Source organism: Apiospora phragmitis (genome assembly GCF_038363925.1).
Source record: "Apiospora phragmitis strain CBS 135458 chromosome Unknown utg000005l:1.0-4161743.0:1.0-4166827.0, whole genome shotgun sequence".
Taxonomy (NCBI): Eukaryota; Fungi; Ascomycota; class Sordariomycetes; order Amphisphaeriales; family Apiosporaceae; genus Apiospora; species Apiospora phragmitis.
Window position 1 is genome coordinate 3,748,521 of NW_027117403.1, and position 17,542 is coordinate 3,766,062.

Genomic DNA, 17,542 nt, shown 5'->3' on the forward strand with positions numbered 1-17,542 from the left:
ACATATGAGGGATGGAATGGTGGGATGAGTGTGGGGGCGGGGCAGCTGCGACAGGTTGACACAACCTGGCACTTATCTGTGTGTGTACCTATGCAGACAGTCGCACACCCCTTCGGTATCTGATATAGGCTTTTTCTGAATTCAAGGGCGTTCCCATTGGGATCAGGTTGATTTGCATTATACCGCCACATGATTTCTTCTTCCTCGAGAAAGGCCGCTCTCATAACCACCACTGTTTCAGTTGTGTCACCGGACTTTTTGACGACGCTATGACTAGGCGGTCACCAGGAATGGCAACCGGCGACCTCCGCCTGGCTGGCTGCCGACTCCTCCCCCGTTTCCCCCCCCCCCCCCAGACAACAACACAGACACAGAACCAGACACAACTACACATGCACACCGACCATTGGCATCGTGATACCCACCGTCGCTTCATTACTCCTACATTTATTGTAATACCCTAAGCGCTACCTCGTTCTTCTTTTTCAAACATATTACTTCCCTATTTGGCTCACTATATTCTTTCCTAAGTAGTTCAACCCGAGAGCGCCTCATCAACACCAACCATGACCAGCCGGTACAGAGTCGAGTGTAGGTGACATTCCATCCCAATGCCAACGTCTAGACAGCAATTAACAACCATCACTAGATGCCCTGAAGACACACAGGAGAGACCAATTCATAGGTATTCTAGCTCCTTATTCCACGCCTTTCTCCTTGGGACAACCCCTCATCTCGTAGCAGGCTCGGGCGCTTCCTAGAGCCGAGACAAGTGATGCCGCCAACATATCACCTGCCATTATCGACCGTGAATTCCTGGAAAGCACCCAGAGCAGATCAACTCAACCCACTCTCTGTAGATGTATTACTAACCCGTCGCAGAATGGATCAAGGGCCTCCTGGCTGTGCCCTTCGTGCTCTACTCCCAGCCAACAGGCGTCTTCCAGACCGCCGGCACCAGCTTCACCCACATGTCCGAGGAGGCACACCGCCGATATGCCGAAATCATGAGAGATGTTGAGTTCATGCTCGACGATCATAGTAAGTCCGTCGAGGGCGGTAGTCCTCTTCTTGGTCTGCCTTTCAATCACGTGTAGCTGACGGGGTACACCACTCAAGTCGCGCATCAAGCTGACGCAAGAGCCTTCCCATCTAAATTGAAGCTGCTCGTGCCGACTGTTGGCCAATTCTTCACAAGGCTTCCGCTCGAGGCGGCCTTCAAGTACCAGGACAGGAAACGGTTCATCTCTTCGAGGCGCTTCGTGTCGCCTTCGTTCAACGATGTCCGCTTGATCCTCAACTCGGCCCAGATCATGGCCGTGACGACTTACGGTACCCTGCAACTAGCCACGTTCGATGGTGATGTCACCCTCTACGACGATGGCGAGTCGCTGCTGCCGGACAGCCCCGTCATTCCCCGCATGATCGACCTCATGCGGAAGAACGTCAAGATCGGGATCGTCACGGCGGCGGGCTACACGACGGCGGACAAGTACTACGCCCGCCTGCACGGGCTCCTGGACACGATCGCGCAGTCGCACGACCTGACCCCCCAGCAGCGCCAGAACATCCTCATCATGGGCGGCGAGGCCAACTACCTGTTCGAGTTCAGCGCCAGCTCGCCGCACCTGCTGGCGCCGATCCCGCGGGACCGCTGGCTGACGCCCGAGATGGCGGCGTGGTCCGACGCGGCCATCGCGGCCTTGTTGGACGTGGCCGAGGCGGCCCTGCGCGACTGCATCAAGACGATGAACCTGCCGGCCGAGGTCATGCGCAAGGACCGCGCCGTCGGCATCATCCCGACGAGCCCGGCGCACCGCATCCCGCGCGAGTCGCTCGAGGAGACGGTGCTGGTGGTGCAGAAGATCCTGGAGATGAGCGTGGCGGCGGGCGGGCCCGGGCGCTACGGCGACAAGAACAGTAAATCGGCGGTGCCCTTCTGCGCCTTCAACGGCGGGCGCGACGTCTTTGTCGATATCGGCGACAAGAGCTGGGGCGTCAATGTGTGCCAGAAGTGGTTCGGCGGCGGCGGCGGGCAGATGATCCGGGGCGAGAACACGCTGCACGTGGGCGACCAGTTCCTGAGTGCTGGGTCCAACGACTTCAAGGCGCGCAGCGTCGGCACCACGGCGTGGATCGCGAGTCCGGCGGAGACGGTTGAGCTGCTGGATGAATTGGCGGATCTGATGGGGGAAGAAGCTTAGCTGAGTGTGTGAGAAAGAGATTATTATCAAGTTATTCTAAATTCTTTACCTCCCAAGACATATATATATATATATATCTCTCTCTCTCTCTCTGGAATATTTAATTCAACGTATGACTGCATGCTGTTCCGCGCGTCCAGCATGTACAGCATCTTGATCAGGGGTACTGATGCCAAAAGAATAGCCCTCGGGAATCCAGACTACAGCTCATATAAACTCATCCGGGGTCTTGTCTATTATGATCACCTGTGTCGTTTTGGCTGTGGGTGTAGAGCTTGGGGTGCCCAAGATCCTACCTTCTCAGTTTACTAACAAGGCGAATGAAGATACAACGGGTTGCTACATGGCTGCTGTTTAGTTTTCAGGGGAAGTAAATAGACCAGGTAGGTGTTCGGCAACATGGCTTTGTGTATTAACTGCGCCCCTGATTGTATCTTGTATAGGGTATAGCCCGAGCCCAGCAAGTGAGTGCGAACTTTAGCTACCTCAATGTATATGTATTTTGGGCTCCATGATGGACCTTGTACGGGCAAGAGACCATTTTGAGCTAGATGGCCTCTTACATACCAGAGCTGATGCGAGATTACCCGGTGGAGTTGACAGGTTTCACGTAGCTTGCCTAGGCATCGTCCTTCCTTGGGGCAAACATCCAACCAACGATGGCCTCGAGATTCCCGCCGCCGGGGCATCATCATACAGTAGAGGATTATCGTAATACAAAGCACAAGAACAGTCATCCCTCCCATCCATCGATGGCTGGGGTTTCATCCCGTCAGAGGAAGTCCCTCTATGCCAGGAACGATTTGCTAGCTAACATATCAGATAACCCTGAAGTGACGCTGTGTGACTGCGTCCTATTATGCATCCCTCCCCCGTGTCAGAATTGTTCCGTTCAAGTAGTCAAAGACCGGACCTATCACTCAGCTATAGAATCAGGGACGCGTCATAAACATCAGAAACATAGTTCTCATTAGCCTATAAGTTCATGTTATTACCAATGACACACATCTCCGCCCCGAAGCCGGATGCGGGCGGGAGTGTAGTCAAGCGGGTATGTCCGGCTGGGTTACGTATAACCCGCCCGACCTGTTAACAGTCATCCATCTAACTCCACTGTTTGCGGCGCATCCTCATCTGGTCACTCCGTATTTTTCCGCCAACCGGTTCATTGAACTAACCTTCGTCTTGTGCTGCTGGGATCAGCATTGCATCGTGGGTGAGTCACTATTAATAGTTGGTGCATCTCTGCCCATTCGAGATCGGCATTGCGCGACTTCGTCAGGGTTGGTATCCAGGGAGAGTCAAGTAAACCGACCATCGTACATACATAACTACTATACTTCGTCTCCAATCATAGGTCCAGTCTGCCATAATAAACTTCCCAAACCCTCCAGAGCTTTGCCCGTCATGGCTTCCATATCGTCACTAGTGGCCAAGCACCGGCCCGACCTGGGCCCGTTGCAGGACCTCTACAAGCACTTCCACGAGCACCCGGAGCTCTCCAACCAGGAGCAGGAGACGGCCGCGACCATCGCGTCGGAGCTCCGGAAAATCTCGCCCGACTTCGTCATCAAGACGGGCATAGGCGGCCACGGCCTCGCAGCTATCCTGCGCAATAATAACGACCACAAAGAAGGAGGAGGAGGAGGAGGAGGAGGATATCCCACGGTGCTGCTCCGCGCCGACATTGACGCCCTACCCGTGCTCGAGCGGACGGGCCTGCCCTACGCCAGCACGCGCCGCATGCGCGACGTCCGCGACGGCGCCGACAAGCCCGTCATGCACGCCTGCGGCCACGACATGCACACGAACTGCCTGCTGGGCGCGGCGCGCACCCTGGTCTCCAGCCGGCATGCCTGGCGCGGGACCCTGGTGCTCGCGTTCCAGCCGGCCGAGGAGCGCGGCACGGGTGCGCAGGCCATGGTGGACGACGGCCTGTACGACCCCAACAAACACGCCGTGCCCGTCCCGGACGTCGTGCTGGGCGCGCACGTGACGGGCGCCGCGCGGACCGGGGTCATCGGTACAAGGAGGGGCCTCGTGGCGACGTCGGCCGACAGTATGCGCGTGACGCTGTACGGCCGCGGCGGGCACGCGTCGATGCCGCACGCGGCCGTGGACCCGGTCGTGATGGCGGCGAGCGCGATCCTCAAACTCCAGACGCTGGTCGCGCGCGAGACGGACCCGGCCGACAGCGCCGTCGTCACGGTCGCGAGCGTGCACGCGGGCGACGCCGAGAACATCATCGCCGACGAGGCGGCGCTGGCGGTTGAGAGCCGCGCCGTGAGCCAACGCACGCGCGAGCGGCTGCTGCGGCGCATTCGCGAGGTGGTGCGGGCCGAGTGCGTGGGGGCGCAGGCGACGCGGGAGCCGGACTTTCGGACGACGAGGGCGTTTCCGTTGACGGTTAATGATGAGGGGGGTAACGGCGCGGGTGGAGGAGACGTTTGCGGCGCACTTTGGGGAGGGGACGAAGCAGCAGATGACGACGACGAAAAGGGGGGACGAGGAGGAGGAGGAGGAGGAGGAGGAGGGTGTTGGTAGTGCCCCGGCTCAGCAGCAGTGTTACTGCCGGTACGACCGGGACATCCCGCGGTTCGCCGCCAGCGAGGACTTCAGCATCCTGGCCACGGCGGTGGGGCGGCCGTACTGCTTCTTCCTGTACGGGGGCGTGGACGCGGCGGCGTGGGACCGGGCGGAGCGCGCGGGGCCGCTCGCGGAGAGCATCCCGTCGAACCACTCGGCGCTCTTCGCGCCCGCCATCATGCCGACGCTGCGGGTGGGGCTGGATGGGTACGCGGCGGCGGCCTTGACGTTTCTGGGGACGACGGAGGAGTCCCAACGAACCTCTCACCGCACATAGACGCCTGGGGATCGTATCTACGACAGTACCATTCATCTCTAGCATGAAGATACCATCAAGGGCAAAAGTACATGCATGGAGTGTTTCCAAGTCTACTATCGTGTCGTTCTCCTATCCTCCCGAGTAAGCCAATCCACCGCCGTCTAGCCAGAGCCGATTGTGGATGACCGAGACGTTTCCTGACCCCCATTCTCCCGACTTCAACCTTGTTGGGTGTTTGGGTTACCGGAGAAGCGGACCGTTGCGTAGATGAAGTGACAACCACTTACTTGGTTACAGTACTTCTCTCTTATCGTATTGCACCATGATTCAGACACCACCAGCAAGCCAAGAAGGCCAGTATGCAGCGTGATCGCTGGCTGAGCTCGTCTGTTCAGCGCCGCCGTATGCGCCATGCCCGGTGATGTTCTTTAGGGATCGTTAAAGTTCAGAATGAGCGAGCAATAGTGCGACGGATGAAGCCATCGTGAATTCAGGAACCATGGGACGAGGCTCCGGTCCAGTAATAGAGGCCAGCCAGCGCACATGCTGAGACGACTGGCTATAGACGCAAGCTGGTCCCGGCCATGGCATCTGCGGGCATGCCTGAAGAAGCTGCATGCGGCGCCTAGAAAACGTGAGGAGCCTTACCTTATCTCCTGCTGCAAGCTGGCCCAGGGGCGGCAGGGCGAAGGAGAGAAAATTTAATTGAGTCGCGTGACCACTACGACTGCAGCCAAGCCATAAAAACGCCATGTGCTGCCACCGGTGGGCGGCATTACAGTTTTGGGGGTCACTCAGACAGACAGATCAGCTTCCAACGCCCGCGGGACGGACATTTGATGGCCGTTTTGTTTGACTCACATTTTTTGGAAATGAGGCTGACAACTGGAACTGACACATGCAGAAAACAAGCGTGTGGAGAACCTCTTGTTAGATCAACACACGAATGAGAAAGCCCGATTGGTGTCGGTCGGAGGAGATTTCTTACGGCGGCTCGATTTATTCGCTTTGTGTTGCTTGCTATTTATCATTTGGCCGCAAAATATCGGCGAGTCACCGCCAACGACCACGGGGTCCCGCCCGGCCCCTCCCCAAATCGGACATACTGTACGGGCTAACCCGTAGATGCGCGATTGGTAGCACAGCAGGGCCGGTACCTCCAACCGGGGTACGTACGACACGAAAGCACCGCTGCTGCCGCCCCTTTTCTCCCTCTCCGCAATGCGCATACACGTGTAACGTACAGGAGGTATGCACGTATGTATGGAGGGATGGGTATTTGCATGGAGGCGGGATGGACGTTACGATAAATGCATACCTACCTGACAGCCCCCGAAACGAGCACACACGACCGACAGCCACATTGGGCTGGCTGGCTGGCTGGCCGGCGTCGCGATGACAACCAGGGCCCCTGCCCCCCTCCATCCCCAACACCAGCAATAACGACGACAACAGGTCAAAGAGGTACCAGGAACATAACATAGCCCAGCAGGTACTATTGCATGTAGCTACGCCCAGTGGGTGTAGAAACAAGCTTCACCAAGCTTCTCTGGCTTCCCCCCCATGCAGAATGCTAGAGAGCTGACGGCATAGTCGGCTGATACCCCCCCCCCCCACCCCTACATGGTACTACCACGTAACGTGCTAGGAAGCTTTTACAGGAGTAGGTGATGCTGATACGTCCCGCCGCGTCCCCCGGCAAGACATTACAGCGAAGAAAAGAAAACGCGCCCCCAAAGATGATGATGCTACTGTACAACAGCAAGCACTGCAGCTCCTCCCCTTCACCGGCTGAATGCTTTACCGGGCTTCAGCTGCGGGCACGAATCAACAGCCCCGGGCTTGGCGCTAGCCTTGAACACTTGTCGACGACCATCTTTTTTCGCCCGATTCCTCCAAGCGGGCTGCAAAGCGACGGGAATGAACGAACTGGTCGCTGTCGTCGCGTTCCATGATTGATGGATGGATGGATGGATGGATGTCCGAAATCCCTCATAGTACTTGTTTCTTTGGTCCTCTGCTACCCTACCCCATCCCACTGGTTTGGCAACCACTCAACAGTAACGAGAGAGAGGAGGGGGCAGCACGGGAGAGGGGCGTGACGGAATATGATGATGTGGTGATGGTTGCTGCTGGATCCGAACCTGAACCGTTCCTTCCCTACAGGACCATCCATCCATCCATTCCCAAACATCCATCTGGCGTCGTCATCGCCATCCAATCGGCTTACCGAGCAGGAACCATGGAGTGCAGACGAAGCCAAGCAACAAAAGACGGTGAGTGCCAAGTCCCCTCCTTCCCCGCTTTAATGGCGCCGGTCTCCCAGGGCAGAGGAGAGAGAGAGAGAAAGTGTGTGTGTGTGTGCCATGCTATGCCATCATGCCATGTCAGGGGGAAATAAGCAAAGCAGGCTTCGAGAATCCGGATATGTCGACGGGAATGAGAGGGCGACCGGATACGGCACCTCATCTCATGCCCAAGCCTTTGTCAGTAGTCTGACATAAGCAACAAACTCCGAGAAGCCGTTTCGCCATGTTTATAGCGTTCCGTACTTGCCATCTCAAATTTCAGGAAATTGAAAGAGACGCAACCTACTTATTTCGCTACACAACATGTAAGTCGGTGATCTCTTCGCTCTGCCTGCGTTTGGTACGACTAGGCTGGGCTGAAGAACGGCGCCAGTGCCAGTGCGTGCGGGCGGGCGGGCGGGCACCACGCGAGCGTACCGAACGAACAGATTTACTGTAAGAGACGCATGATGCAGGCCCCTAAAAGGCTTGTTCTGCCCACCCACCCCCTCGCGCTTAGATACGTCCGAGGAGGAAGAGCTGGAGGGGTGGTGTGGTGCTGTAAGGAGACGACGTTGATCACCCGCTCCAGAAACCTGAATTTGGTGGTATGTAGCATTATTAAAAAGGAAGTAAGTACTGCGACGTGATGTATATAGCACGCGAAACTTATACATGGAAATATGTAATTAAAGACAAGGCCCAAAGATGCCATAATGGCAGAGACAGTATGAGCCAGGAGGTGGTCATCAATGCAGTAGCCAAAGTTGCTTGTCAAGAGGTGACCCAAAAGAGAAAGAATAACCTGTCGACCTACCTGACGATTTACCTCCGATGCACCACTTACTTGGTGTGTAGTATTTGGCCACATGTGTACTGTAGATGGCCATTCAATTTACATAGCAGTACTCCTCAAACCAAAACAACATCAGATGCATCCATCCCATTTTCGATGGGCTGCAGGTGCGCTAGCGACCCAGATCCCAGCCCGCTGGCGTTGGCGCCAAATCCCGGGGTGCCGACGACCGAACACCATCAGCCTGAAATCTTTGCGCAGGTTGGTAGGTAGATAGGGCTTACTGTAAGTAATTGCCAATATGGAAGGCCGCGCCGACGGACTGAACAAGTTCGTTTGGGACCAGCCGAGATAGTAGTAGTAGCAGGAGATAAGAAGGCATGGCACAAGCACAGCTTCATGATGATCTGAAAACTTTCTTTCATGGTTTATTATTAGTGGCGTGAGTGCCAATCGAGTTGGTCTCTATCTGCTAATCTAGAGCCACACACCCCATCAGCACATCGTCTCATGGCTTGCCTCGCTCTACCATGTGTAGCTGTAAATCAAGCCCGAGATATCCTCCGCAAGTGTAGTCGGAGGAACAGCTGCCAACCAAAAGTTCTGTAACCGACCGTCAATTCTCTTTTGCCGCGCATCTTTTTTTGTCTGTATTCGTGTGCCTCTACTTCACGCCTTCATGTCAACACATAATGACTGTCAAACAAGCACATGCTTGCGTTGCAGTCATACAGTTGTGTGTTCGCCCCTAGACAGCAGTGCACATGACCACTCTGAGAAAAAGGGGAGGTAAGGATTATGTATGCGGTCGGAAGGGAAAAGATCATTCATTGTACGACCCTTCGCAATCTTCAACACTAGAAAATCGATGGGGGGTATAGAAGAAAAAGCCCTGAATGCGCCGGTTCTATAATCAAGACCAAACAAATGGAAAACACCCCAAATGATAAACCGCCCCCTTGTGTCATGCAATGTGAATACCGTAACGCCGCTCTATGCCAATGGTCTTGAGAGTGAATGGGCAGGTCTCAAAGCCCACACCGACTTATCGTGGGCTTTCATGGCGAAATGGGAGAAGCGAAAGAAAATGCAAGAAATCGCCATCCACCAAACGTAGTCTCCTCTAGTATCCTGCCTTGCCTGGCATCGGAGGAAGTCCGTGGCCGTGGTTTTGCGGAGGCAGGTGGTTGTGGCAGTAGATCTTGCCTGCCGTGCTGATGGTCGCGTTCTTCTTGGATGCATCGATAAACTTGACCGGATCATCGTAGCTGTCCATCTGGCAACACTCGATAGTCTTGAACCACCGCGAAGTAACGACCTCGGCCATGGTCCAGCGCTTCTCCGGGTCCGGGTTGAGCATCTTCAGCAACAGACGTCGAAGAGCCAGAGGCTTGACGCAGTAGTCGAAGGCGTCGAGGTGAGGCAGCGCATCCTTGGTGGCATCGGGGTTCTTGGCGACCCTGGCGTTGTACTTCTCGTAGGCGAGAACGAGCTTGTTGTATTGACCTGCTGTCTTGGCATCGTTCTGCCACTCGGCCTTCTCCCAAATGTTGGCGCCGAAAATCAGGTAGATCATGACAATGGCAGAGCTCCAGACATCCAACGGGCGAGGGTCATAGTCGCGTTGCTTGCTGAGGACCTCGGGCGCAATATAAGGAAGACTGCCGCAGATGCCAGGCTTGCAGAGTCGGATTTCACCGTTCATGCCCTGGCCACATTGACCACCAGCTTCCCTCAGACCGGGATGGATGCCGGAAAAGACCTCGGAGACACCAAAGTCGGTAATCTTCACCTTGCTGTCCTTGGTGATCAGAAGGTTCTCAAGCTTGATGTCGCGGTGGGCAATGCCGTTTGAGTGCAAGTAATGGATACCCTGGCACACCTGCTTGAACAGACAATGACGATCCACCTCACGTCCCTCTTCCATCAGGTACTTCTTAGAGACAAGACTGAACAAGTCGCCCTCGGAACAGTACTCCATGACGTGATTCCAGCGACCGTGATCGGTGCACAATCGAACAGTCTCGACAATGTTGGGATGGTGCAGACTCTTGGCAATGCTGAACTCCGACTTGATCTTCTTCTGGTAGTCTTTGTCGGATTCCACACTGCGCTTGCTTCGGAATTCCTTGACGGCATACATTTCACCAGGTGAGCCCTTGCGCACCATCAATGTGACCTTGGACGTGGCGCCCTTGCCGAGATGCTTGCCGTGGCGGCCGAGCAGCTTGTGTTGGTATTCGAACTCCTTGAGAAGTTCGGCGACGTCAACGGTGAAGTCATCGGGAAGACTCAGACTCAAACGCCGCGCCTTCATGCCTGTCCCGGCGTCAGGGGGTAGAGCCCATGGCTGCCGGGTCAGGTCCAGGTGTTCTTGAGCCTTCTTGGAGCGCTCGACGCTGCGCGTGCGACGCATCTCTTTCCGGGGACCGCTGACGAAGTTCACGCGAGAGCGCAGAGAGAAACCGGTGTGAGTCTTCTTCTTGTTACTAAGGAAATCGCTCGATGAGGGAACCGACGACGGCACCGATCCGGCATCCTTTGATGCCGGCGAGGCCGGCGAGGGCGGACTGTTGGAGCGGGTCTCAGGACGCGAAGGGTGGAAGGAGAAGCGGCGACTGCTGCTGGGGGTGGCCTTGGCCGGTGTATTCGAGGTGGTGGTATCCAGCACGGCACCAGCAGCACCGCCGTTCTGGTAGACGGGCTCGCGAAACTCCATAGTCGCACCGTCAGTCACGTTGGAGGCGGATCGCCGGAACAAGGAAGTCATTTTGGTGCCGACACCGAGAAAAGACTTGGAGGCTCCTCTGAGTGAGAGATTGCCCAGCGAAGGTCTTCTCGGAGGCGGCGAGGCCTCTGAAGGGTGCTCGGATTGGTATTGTTGTTGCTGTTGTTGTTCTAGCAGGGAAGGTTGCTGGTACTGGTACTGGGAAACAAAAGATGTGCGATTGGAGTTGGTGGGCGAACAATCCGAGCGAGGTGACGTCGAGGTGGGCGTTTCTTGGCCGAACTTTGAGGTGGGCTCGGGGCTGGTAGCGCTGCAAGTGGGATTATTGGCTGCTGTAAGTGTGAGGGATTTAGAGGCTTTAGGGGATTGGTCCTCAATCAGCTGCCCAGACCCAGCGTCGGTTGCACTGCTGCTTGGGTCCTGGCGCTGTGGCGCCCGTGGTGGGGTGGCTGCAGTTTCCACTACTAAGGGCGGCGGTCTCCTGTAGGCTTTTTGCGACAAGCCCGTAGCCGCCGCGGAAGTGGTCGTGGTAGTAGTAGAAGTGCTTTCTCCAGTATTGGGAGTAGTAGTAGTAGTAGTAGAGTCCGCAACAATATCCGGGGAAGCGATCAATCCAGTCTCGAGTTGCCGTTGGTCGCTGCTTGGGAGATCCAACAGGGTCTGGAATTCTCGCGACTCTCTGCCGCTTACAGGGGTGATTGGCTCGTTTGCCGACTCGCTCTCGGTTTCATCGTCCTCTTCGGGGATAGGGCCACTCAGATCTGTAGGGTAACGGCGTGGCGACGAAGAGAGACTCGACGCAGGGTAGCTGTTATTGGAAAGTCCTGCGTGGCTCTGGCTTTGTTGTGGTTGTAGGATGGGAATAGGAGCACACGTAAAGTGAGACTTGGAGGGCGACGAGGTCAAAAGGGAGTCGTCATTGTCTGTGGATCCAACGCATTATTAATAACTTGAACCGTTGTCCCAAGGGGGGGAAAAAAATTCCTAGCATGCTACGTACCTAATATATAGCTAGATAAGCAAGGGCAAGGGCAACAAGGGGGGCCCGGAAACAAGAGATCAAACAAACATGCGATTGCAAAGACAAGGAAGAGAGGATCGGGAACATACCTATTGTGGCAGCTGATGATGACGAGATTCGGCTTCTCGGCATCGGAGGAGGGGCGGCTCTGGTCCCATTCGCACCAGTGCCAGGACCAGCACCAGTCGTTGGCGCTGTTGCGTCTGCGTCTTCTTCTGTAAGTGTGTGGGAGGGGTGCCGCACAGGGCGGCAGCCACCATGGTTCGAGGGCTGGCCATCGTGGAATCCGTCGAGCAGGCCCGATTGGACCGGCTGTACCTGCTGCAAGGTCGAAAAAAGTCGAAGATGTAGATGGAAGGCGACTAGAACTGAAGAAATTCCGTCGCCAACGAAAAGAACCCTCCAGATTCTTCTTACTCAGGCAGGCCCAGATTTTCACTAAGCCGGCTGCTTATCTGTGGTGCTGGAGATAATAAACAGAGTTGGCCGTCGTTATGCTAGCGGACGAACGAACGACACCAAAAAGTCGCAATTGCGAATCCCTGTAAGGCCCAAACCAAGGGTGGGAGGAGATCGAGACCGTGGAACCTTATGCTTGAACCATGGATCACTCGGAACAAACTGATGGGCAAGTAGCGTAGCCAGAGTCGTAGTGTGTGGTAGCAGCGAGACTTTCGTAAGGGGAGATAGATCGAGAACGATGGATAATCCGCGGTGGTCCGTCTCGTTCGTTCCAAAGGCTCGGTTCGGGGCTGCCGAAGTAGACACACTCGTTCTGCGAGAAATAGGCCGGCCGAGGGGAAGGAGGTCTTAAGTGAGAAAGGAAAATCGGAGTGCCAAGTTGACCCAGGTTGAGGGTATGAGGCAATGATGACTCGTGTAATTATAAAAAAAAGAATAGCACTGCCTGGGCAGATCGTCGAAGATGATGAAGGATTTACACACGGAATCGGTGATGTTGGCAAGCCCCCTTTTCTTGGCTTTTTCTTCGAATGTTCGGTGCAGCGATCGAATAGTGGCAGGTTGCGCACGCAAGGTACTAACTTTTAGGTAAAGTTGTTGTAAGTCCAGTCTGGTCCAGTCCTGTGCTGGGGGGTCCGGATACCAAGAGCAAGTAGAGGGGGAGAGGAGGGGCATATACGACCACCAACAGGTAATGGTTGCTGCTGTGTAGCCCTGCTTTTGGTATAATGCCCAGAGCCAAGATCTTCGCGCCAAGGCGAAGGAAAACAGTAATGGGCAGAATCGACACTCAGGATTTGGGAAACAAGATAAGAGGCAAGTCCAGGAGTATATGTCTCGAGGGGGGGGGGGGGAAGCAGTGCTGTTATAAACATGAGACCAAAAAAAGAAGGATAGGAACCCTTCTTCACGGTCACACTAAACCTACACTCACACATACACTCCCCTACTCTACTCGACTGCGACTCTTCTCCTTCCACATACCCACCCCCATCCAAACTAAGCTTCAAGTATGTCCCCTCGAGTACCTACTCGGTAAGCAAGTAGGTATTACTCGGAGCAATGCCAATATGAGCTGCAGGACAACCTGCGCTAAACTTGTTCGTCTGGGGGTCTTTCTTCGATGAAGCGGGGACGAGGTCGACTAGCGTTACATATGCGTGTAAGTGGGATGGAGTGAGTGCCCAGAGTGCCCAGCGCAAATACGACATGGGGGCATTGCAGATGCAGTCGTGAGGGTTTAGTGTGTTAAACCCTAGAGAGAAACATTTATTTTATTTCCAGATATATGTAATGACTGTATGTTCCGGTAGTATGTGATATGAGATCAGATAGATACATGTACGTACGCGGCACACGGCCAGCCGGATGTCATGGGAGGCAGGCGTAGTAGCCAAACTGCACCTATAGACGGAACGCACGCTCTGGAGGACCGAGGCGAGACATGGAAAAGAAGTATTCGATACCTACATACAAATCTACTTACCTCTCCTATGTGGAGGTTACACAAAAGAGTTATGGAATGTTCGTCCTGATACTGTGTGCAGATTGAACGGGAGCGAATGGGCGCGATGCCAAGTTTGGGGCCCCAAGTGCAGAGGCCAGCTGCTGGTGGGCGCTTCGAGGATTGACTTGCCGCAACGGGAAAAGAGATTATGGACTTGGGGGAGGCTTGGCTGGCGTGTTGGCTTTCTGCTTGTCTTTGTTTCCTGAGAGGGCCAAAGTTTCGGCGGTATTTTCTGACAGCATGAAAGGGCTCCATAGCCGCAAGAGCCACGGAGCCCGCCTACCACCCTACCACGCTACCAGCCAGGCATACACGCATACATACAATCAGACTCGAGAATCGAGATAGGGCCCGCAAGAGGGCATTTGCTTGGCAAAAAGTCAGAGTCGAGCCAAGAGTTTCTAAGCCATAACTCAACACACCCAGACCTGCTCAGGAATTCAACTCGTTTGAGAGCACACAGTCGGCACATCAGACAAGTAAAAGTCATTGATACTTGCCTCAACACTCCGAGTGCAAATTGCTCGGCTGTAATATAAGGCCTGCCTTCAATGGAGCCCCCCTCCCCCACCCAGTGGATACAGTGCGAGCAACACTCCGAGAGTGAGATGCAGTGAGCGATTTTCAGTCCTGAATAAGTATGCTGTTATGTAGGTAATGTTATGTACGGAGGTCTCCCCTTGTTCACGACGGTTGCTATGGCCTGAGAGGGCGGAATTGACGGTGCAAGCCTCGGCGAATCAGATCAGTTTGCGACTGTATTGCACCGGAAGCAAAGGGCTGGGAATGGCAATATACGATCCCCCTGTTCCGGTTAATCCATGCCGAGTATTCGGTCCTGCCCTTCCTACAATTTTGGAGACTCACCATCTTGCGTCCGAGACGGGCTGCGGTCGCGCTGGGCGAAGCAATGCAGAGGCAGACGACCATCAGATCAGACAATGTTTTCCGACAATGTTGAATTCAACGCTCCATTTTCAGTTCCTGCCTTGCAGCCTTGGCAGCATTCTTCCACTTCTTTCCTCTCCTTGTCAAGAGCGCGCCAAGAACTCCGGTCTGGCGATCCTGGCACTTGCCGGCCTTGGTGGTGTCAAACGGAGAGCCGAAGGTGTTAATTGCAATCAACAGTCCAAGACCGCCTAACTATGAATTGACGATACCAAGACCGTTTCATTGACAGCCAGTGGTGCTTGGCGGACACTTACACGGCTTGGCGAGCACGCATTTCCACACTTAGCCTTAGAGGCTGCATATATTGTAAGAGAAATTGTCTTTCCTCCCATCTGTGCGTCGGGCTTGGCTTGCGGTGCAAAATAATGTTTCCAGATGTTTGGTGCTGTTCTCAATGTCCGGCAGAGGGCACTGCCGACCACAAATCCATGGATGGATACCATGCCGTACAATAGTCTTTAATGGCCAGAAACCATGGCTCCCTGTGTTCGCAGACCGCAGGAAACAAGAAACCTGTCGATCGTACTCTGTGTGTACGGGAAGGAGCAAACTTGGGTTATTATTAACTCATATACGGAGTACCGAACGTACAATTTACCTGACCTGATCCGATTCTGCTTATGCTTCTCCTTGGCTCGCTATGTCGTATGGACGCGATACCGCGGACTTGCTAAACCTCCTTATTAATATTCCATATCAGGGCCGTCTTCGCCCCTAGTGATTGGCGATGTTTCTCAGCGGACAGTGGACAGCCATATAAAAAACGGGGTGCCGTCTGACGATGCTGTGGATGCCAGCCAGTCCCTGTCAGCGCGTCAACTTAAGGTGGCATGGATGGGATGGCCTGGTCCTGCGTCATTCGGGAGGGCTAGGTGGGGGGGCTCCAAGCCCGGCGCCTTCGGCCTCTGTCAAATCAAATACCACCTCGCGACTCTGTGTGCGCCTTGGATCCGCCTTGTGCGTACTCGTAAGTTTGGCGTGCACATCATCTGTCTGGGCAGGACTTCCGAACTCGCTGCGGCGACCCTGATGATGCTGGCTATCGCGATTGCATCATTCATCTGTATGGGGAGCTGGAGAGGCCGGGGCGCCTTGGCTTCCTTTTGGAGCGCACTCGATCTCGCAAGTATTGAAAAGCGTAATTTCGGCCTCCTAGCCATACCAATCAAACAGCAGATATTGAGGCGACACCAGGGGACTAGGCTAGCTCCCTTTTTGCGATCTTGTGGACCGGCCGTGAATGATACCACTTACCACGCGCTGCCTGTCTGATTTTGTAGTCCACATCAGAGATAACGCCTGGATACCAATCAATATTCACACATCAGATAACCCGAGTTTGGCGCATTGGACCCGAGCGAGCGAGACAGGCAAACCTCGGCTACCTACATTGGCATAGGCATCATGGGTATTCATGTCATGGCCAACCCGGCGAGGTATCTATACGTGAGTCTGTTAATTAAAGGCTGATGGAGCACAATTCGAGAGATTGTTCACACCGACAATTAACTCCATGCTCTATGCGACTCTGATCTGCTCTGCTCAACAGATCTGCTGAACCCTGAGCCTTGACTCGAATGACCAAATTGTGTAAGTATACAGCAGTATACTGGTTTGCATGACATGGCGGTATTAGCTTTGGATTGCAACGCCGGGGAATGGCCCTTCCTCATTGGCTGCTGGGCTCGAGCTGGACGAGAACGGAAGCCTGAGTAAGGTTAGATACAGCGATCAAAATCCCGTGTAGGCGTAGCTTGCTTCCCTTTTCGATTCAATAGTCAACCTACTTCGCTTTGTTGGTGGCCTTCTTGTCCTATTGCTGTCCTCTCCACCATGGACCATTGGACTTGGTGCTGGTGTCGGTGTCTGCTTTCGTATGACGACCCTTGACAGCGAACAAAAGGCCAAGTCCTGAGATGTGATTACCATCCATTCGCCCGGCGCGTGTCGGTTCGAACGAAAAGGGTAAGCCGTGTGTGCTTCTTGACGAGTCTCGGCAACCAGTCGCCAGTAGTCAGTTGACGTCTTTGTTGCAAGTCGGTCAGTACAGTCTCTTCAGTACCTACCACGCTACCTACGTTACAGATGACCCCCACGCACGCTCAAAAGGAACAACTCGAGGAGTGTGTGTGGCTCAACATGCAGCTGCCTCAAATCGTCGCTCTTGTGGTTCAGCAGCAGCCGGTCTCGTGACCTTGCAGGTTGGAGCTGCTTGGGGCTACTCTTGCATTAGACCGGACAAGTCGAATCTTGTTGAACCCGCGCTGCGCCGCTGCTGCTGCTGCTGCTGCTGTGATCGCATTCGCATTATCTGGGGGGAGGGAAGGGAAAGGGACGAAATGTTCCTAGCCGTCTTGGCAATACTCCGGATTGGCAGTTCGTCGTGTGTGTGCCTGCCTTCCCGACTATCAAATTATCAAACACAGGTTGCATGGTATTTCGCAATCATTTACAGTGAAATGGCAGGATCAATCACGGTTGAGCAAACCGCCTTGGCGAGGCAGTGAGCCTAATTGGAGGCTCTTGGCTGAGGACAACGATCGGCGGGCGTGTCCCGTCTCAATCCAGGTCGAAAGAGGCCCAGACCGGCGATTCGCCAGATTTTAGCATGCGCAGCAGCCAGCGCAATTTGTTGTTGTTCAACAGACGTTGATGTTGTTGTCCAAATTTACCCGTTGCTTCATCTCATGGCTTCCGGGCCATGAAATGAAACAGTGCAGCGACAGCGCACCCACTGGCT

General features: G+C 54.7%; 3 protein-coding genes across 3 annotated transcripts; 2 read left to right on the forward strand and 1 right to left on the reverse strand.

Moving 5' to 3' along the window:
• Positions 1-566: 566 nt before the first annotated feature.
• On the forward strand, positions 567-2,204 carry PG994_005165 (IMP-specific 5'-nucleotidase 1; the record flags this gene model as incomplete). Its single annotated transcript, XM_066856574.1, has 4 exons — positions 567-591; positions 650-685; positions 883-1,041; positions 1,120-2,204. The coding sequence occupies 4 exons, from the start codon at positions 567-569 to the stop codon at positions 2,202-2,204; spliced, it is 1,305 nt and encodes a 434-aa protein (XP_066718741.1).
• A 1,407-nt stretch (positions 2,205-3,611) lies between these two features.
• Positions 3,612-5,067, forward strand: PG994_005166 (uncharacterized protein; the record flags this gene model as incomplete). Its single annotated transcript, XM_066856575.1, has 2 exons — positions 3,612-4,649; positions 4,672-5,067. 2 exons carry the CDS (start codon positions 3,612-3,614, stop codon positions 5,065-5,067), a joined length of 1,434 nt encoding a protein of 477 aa, XP_066718742.1.
• Positions 5,068-9,256: 4,189 nt separating this feature from the next.
• PG994_005167 (HAL protein kinase) lies at positions 9,257-12,160 on the reverse strand (the record flags this gene model as incomplete). Its single annotated transcript, XM_066856576.1, has 2 exons — positions 9,257-11,746; positions 12,047-12,160. The coding sequence occupies 2 exons, from the start codon at positions 12,158-12,160 to the stop codon at positions 9,257-9,259; spliced, it is 2,604 nt and encodes an 867-aa protein (XP_066718743.1).
• Between the last annotated feature and the right edge of the window lie 5,382 nt (positions 12,161-17,542).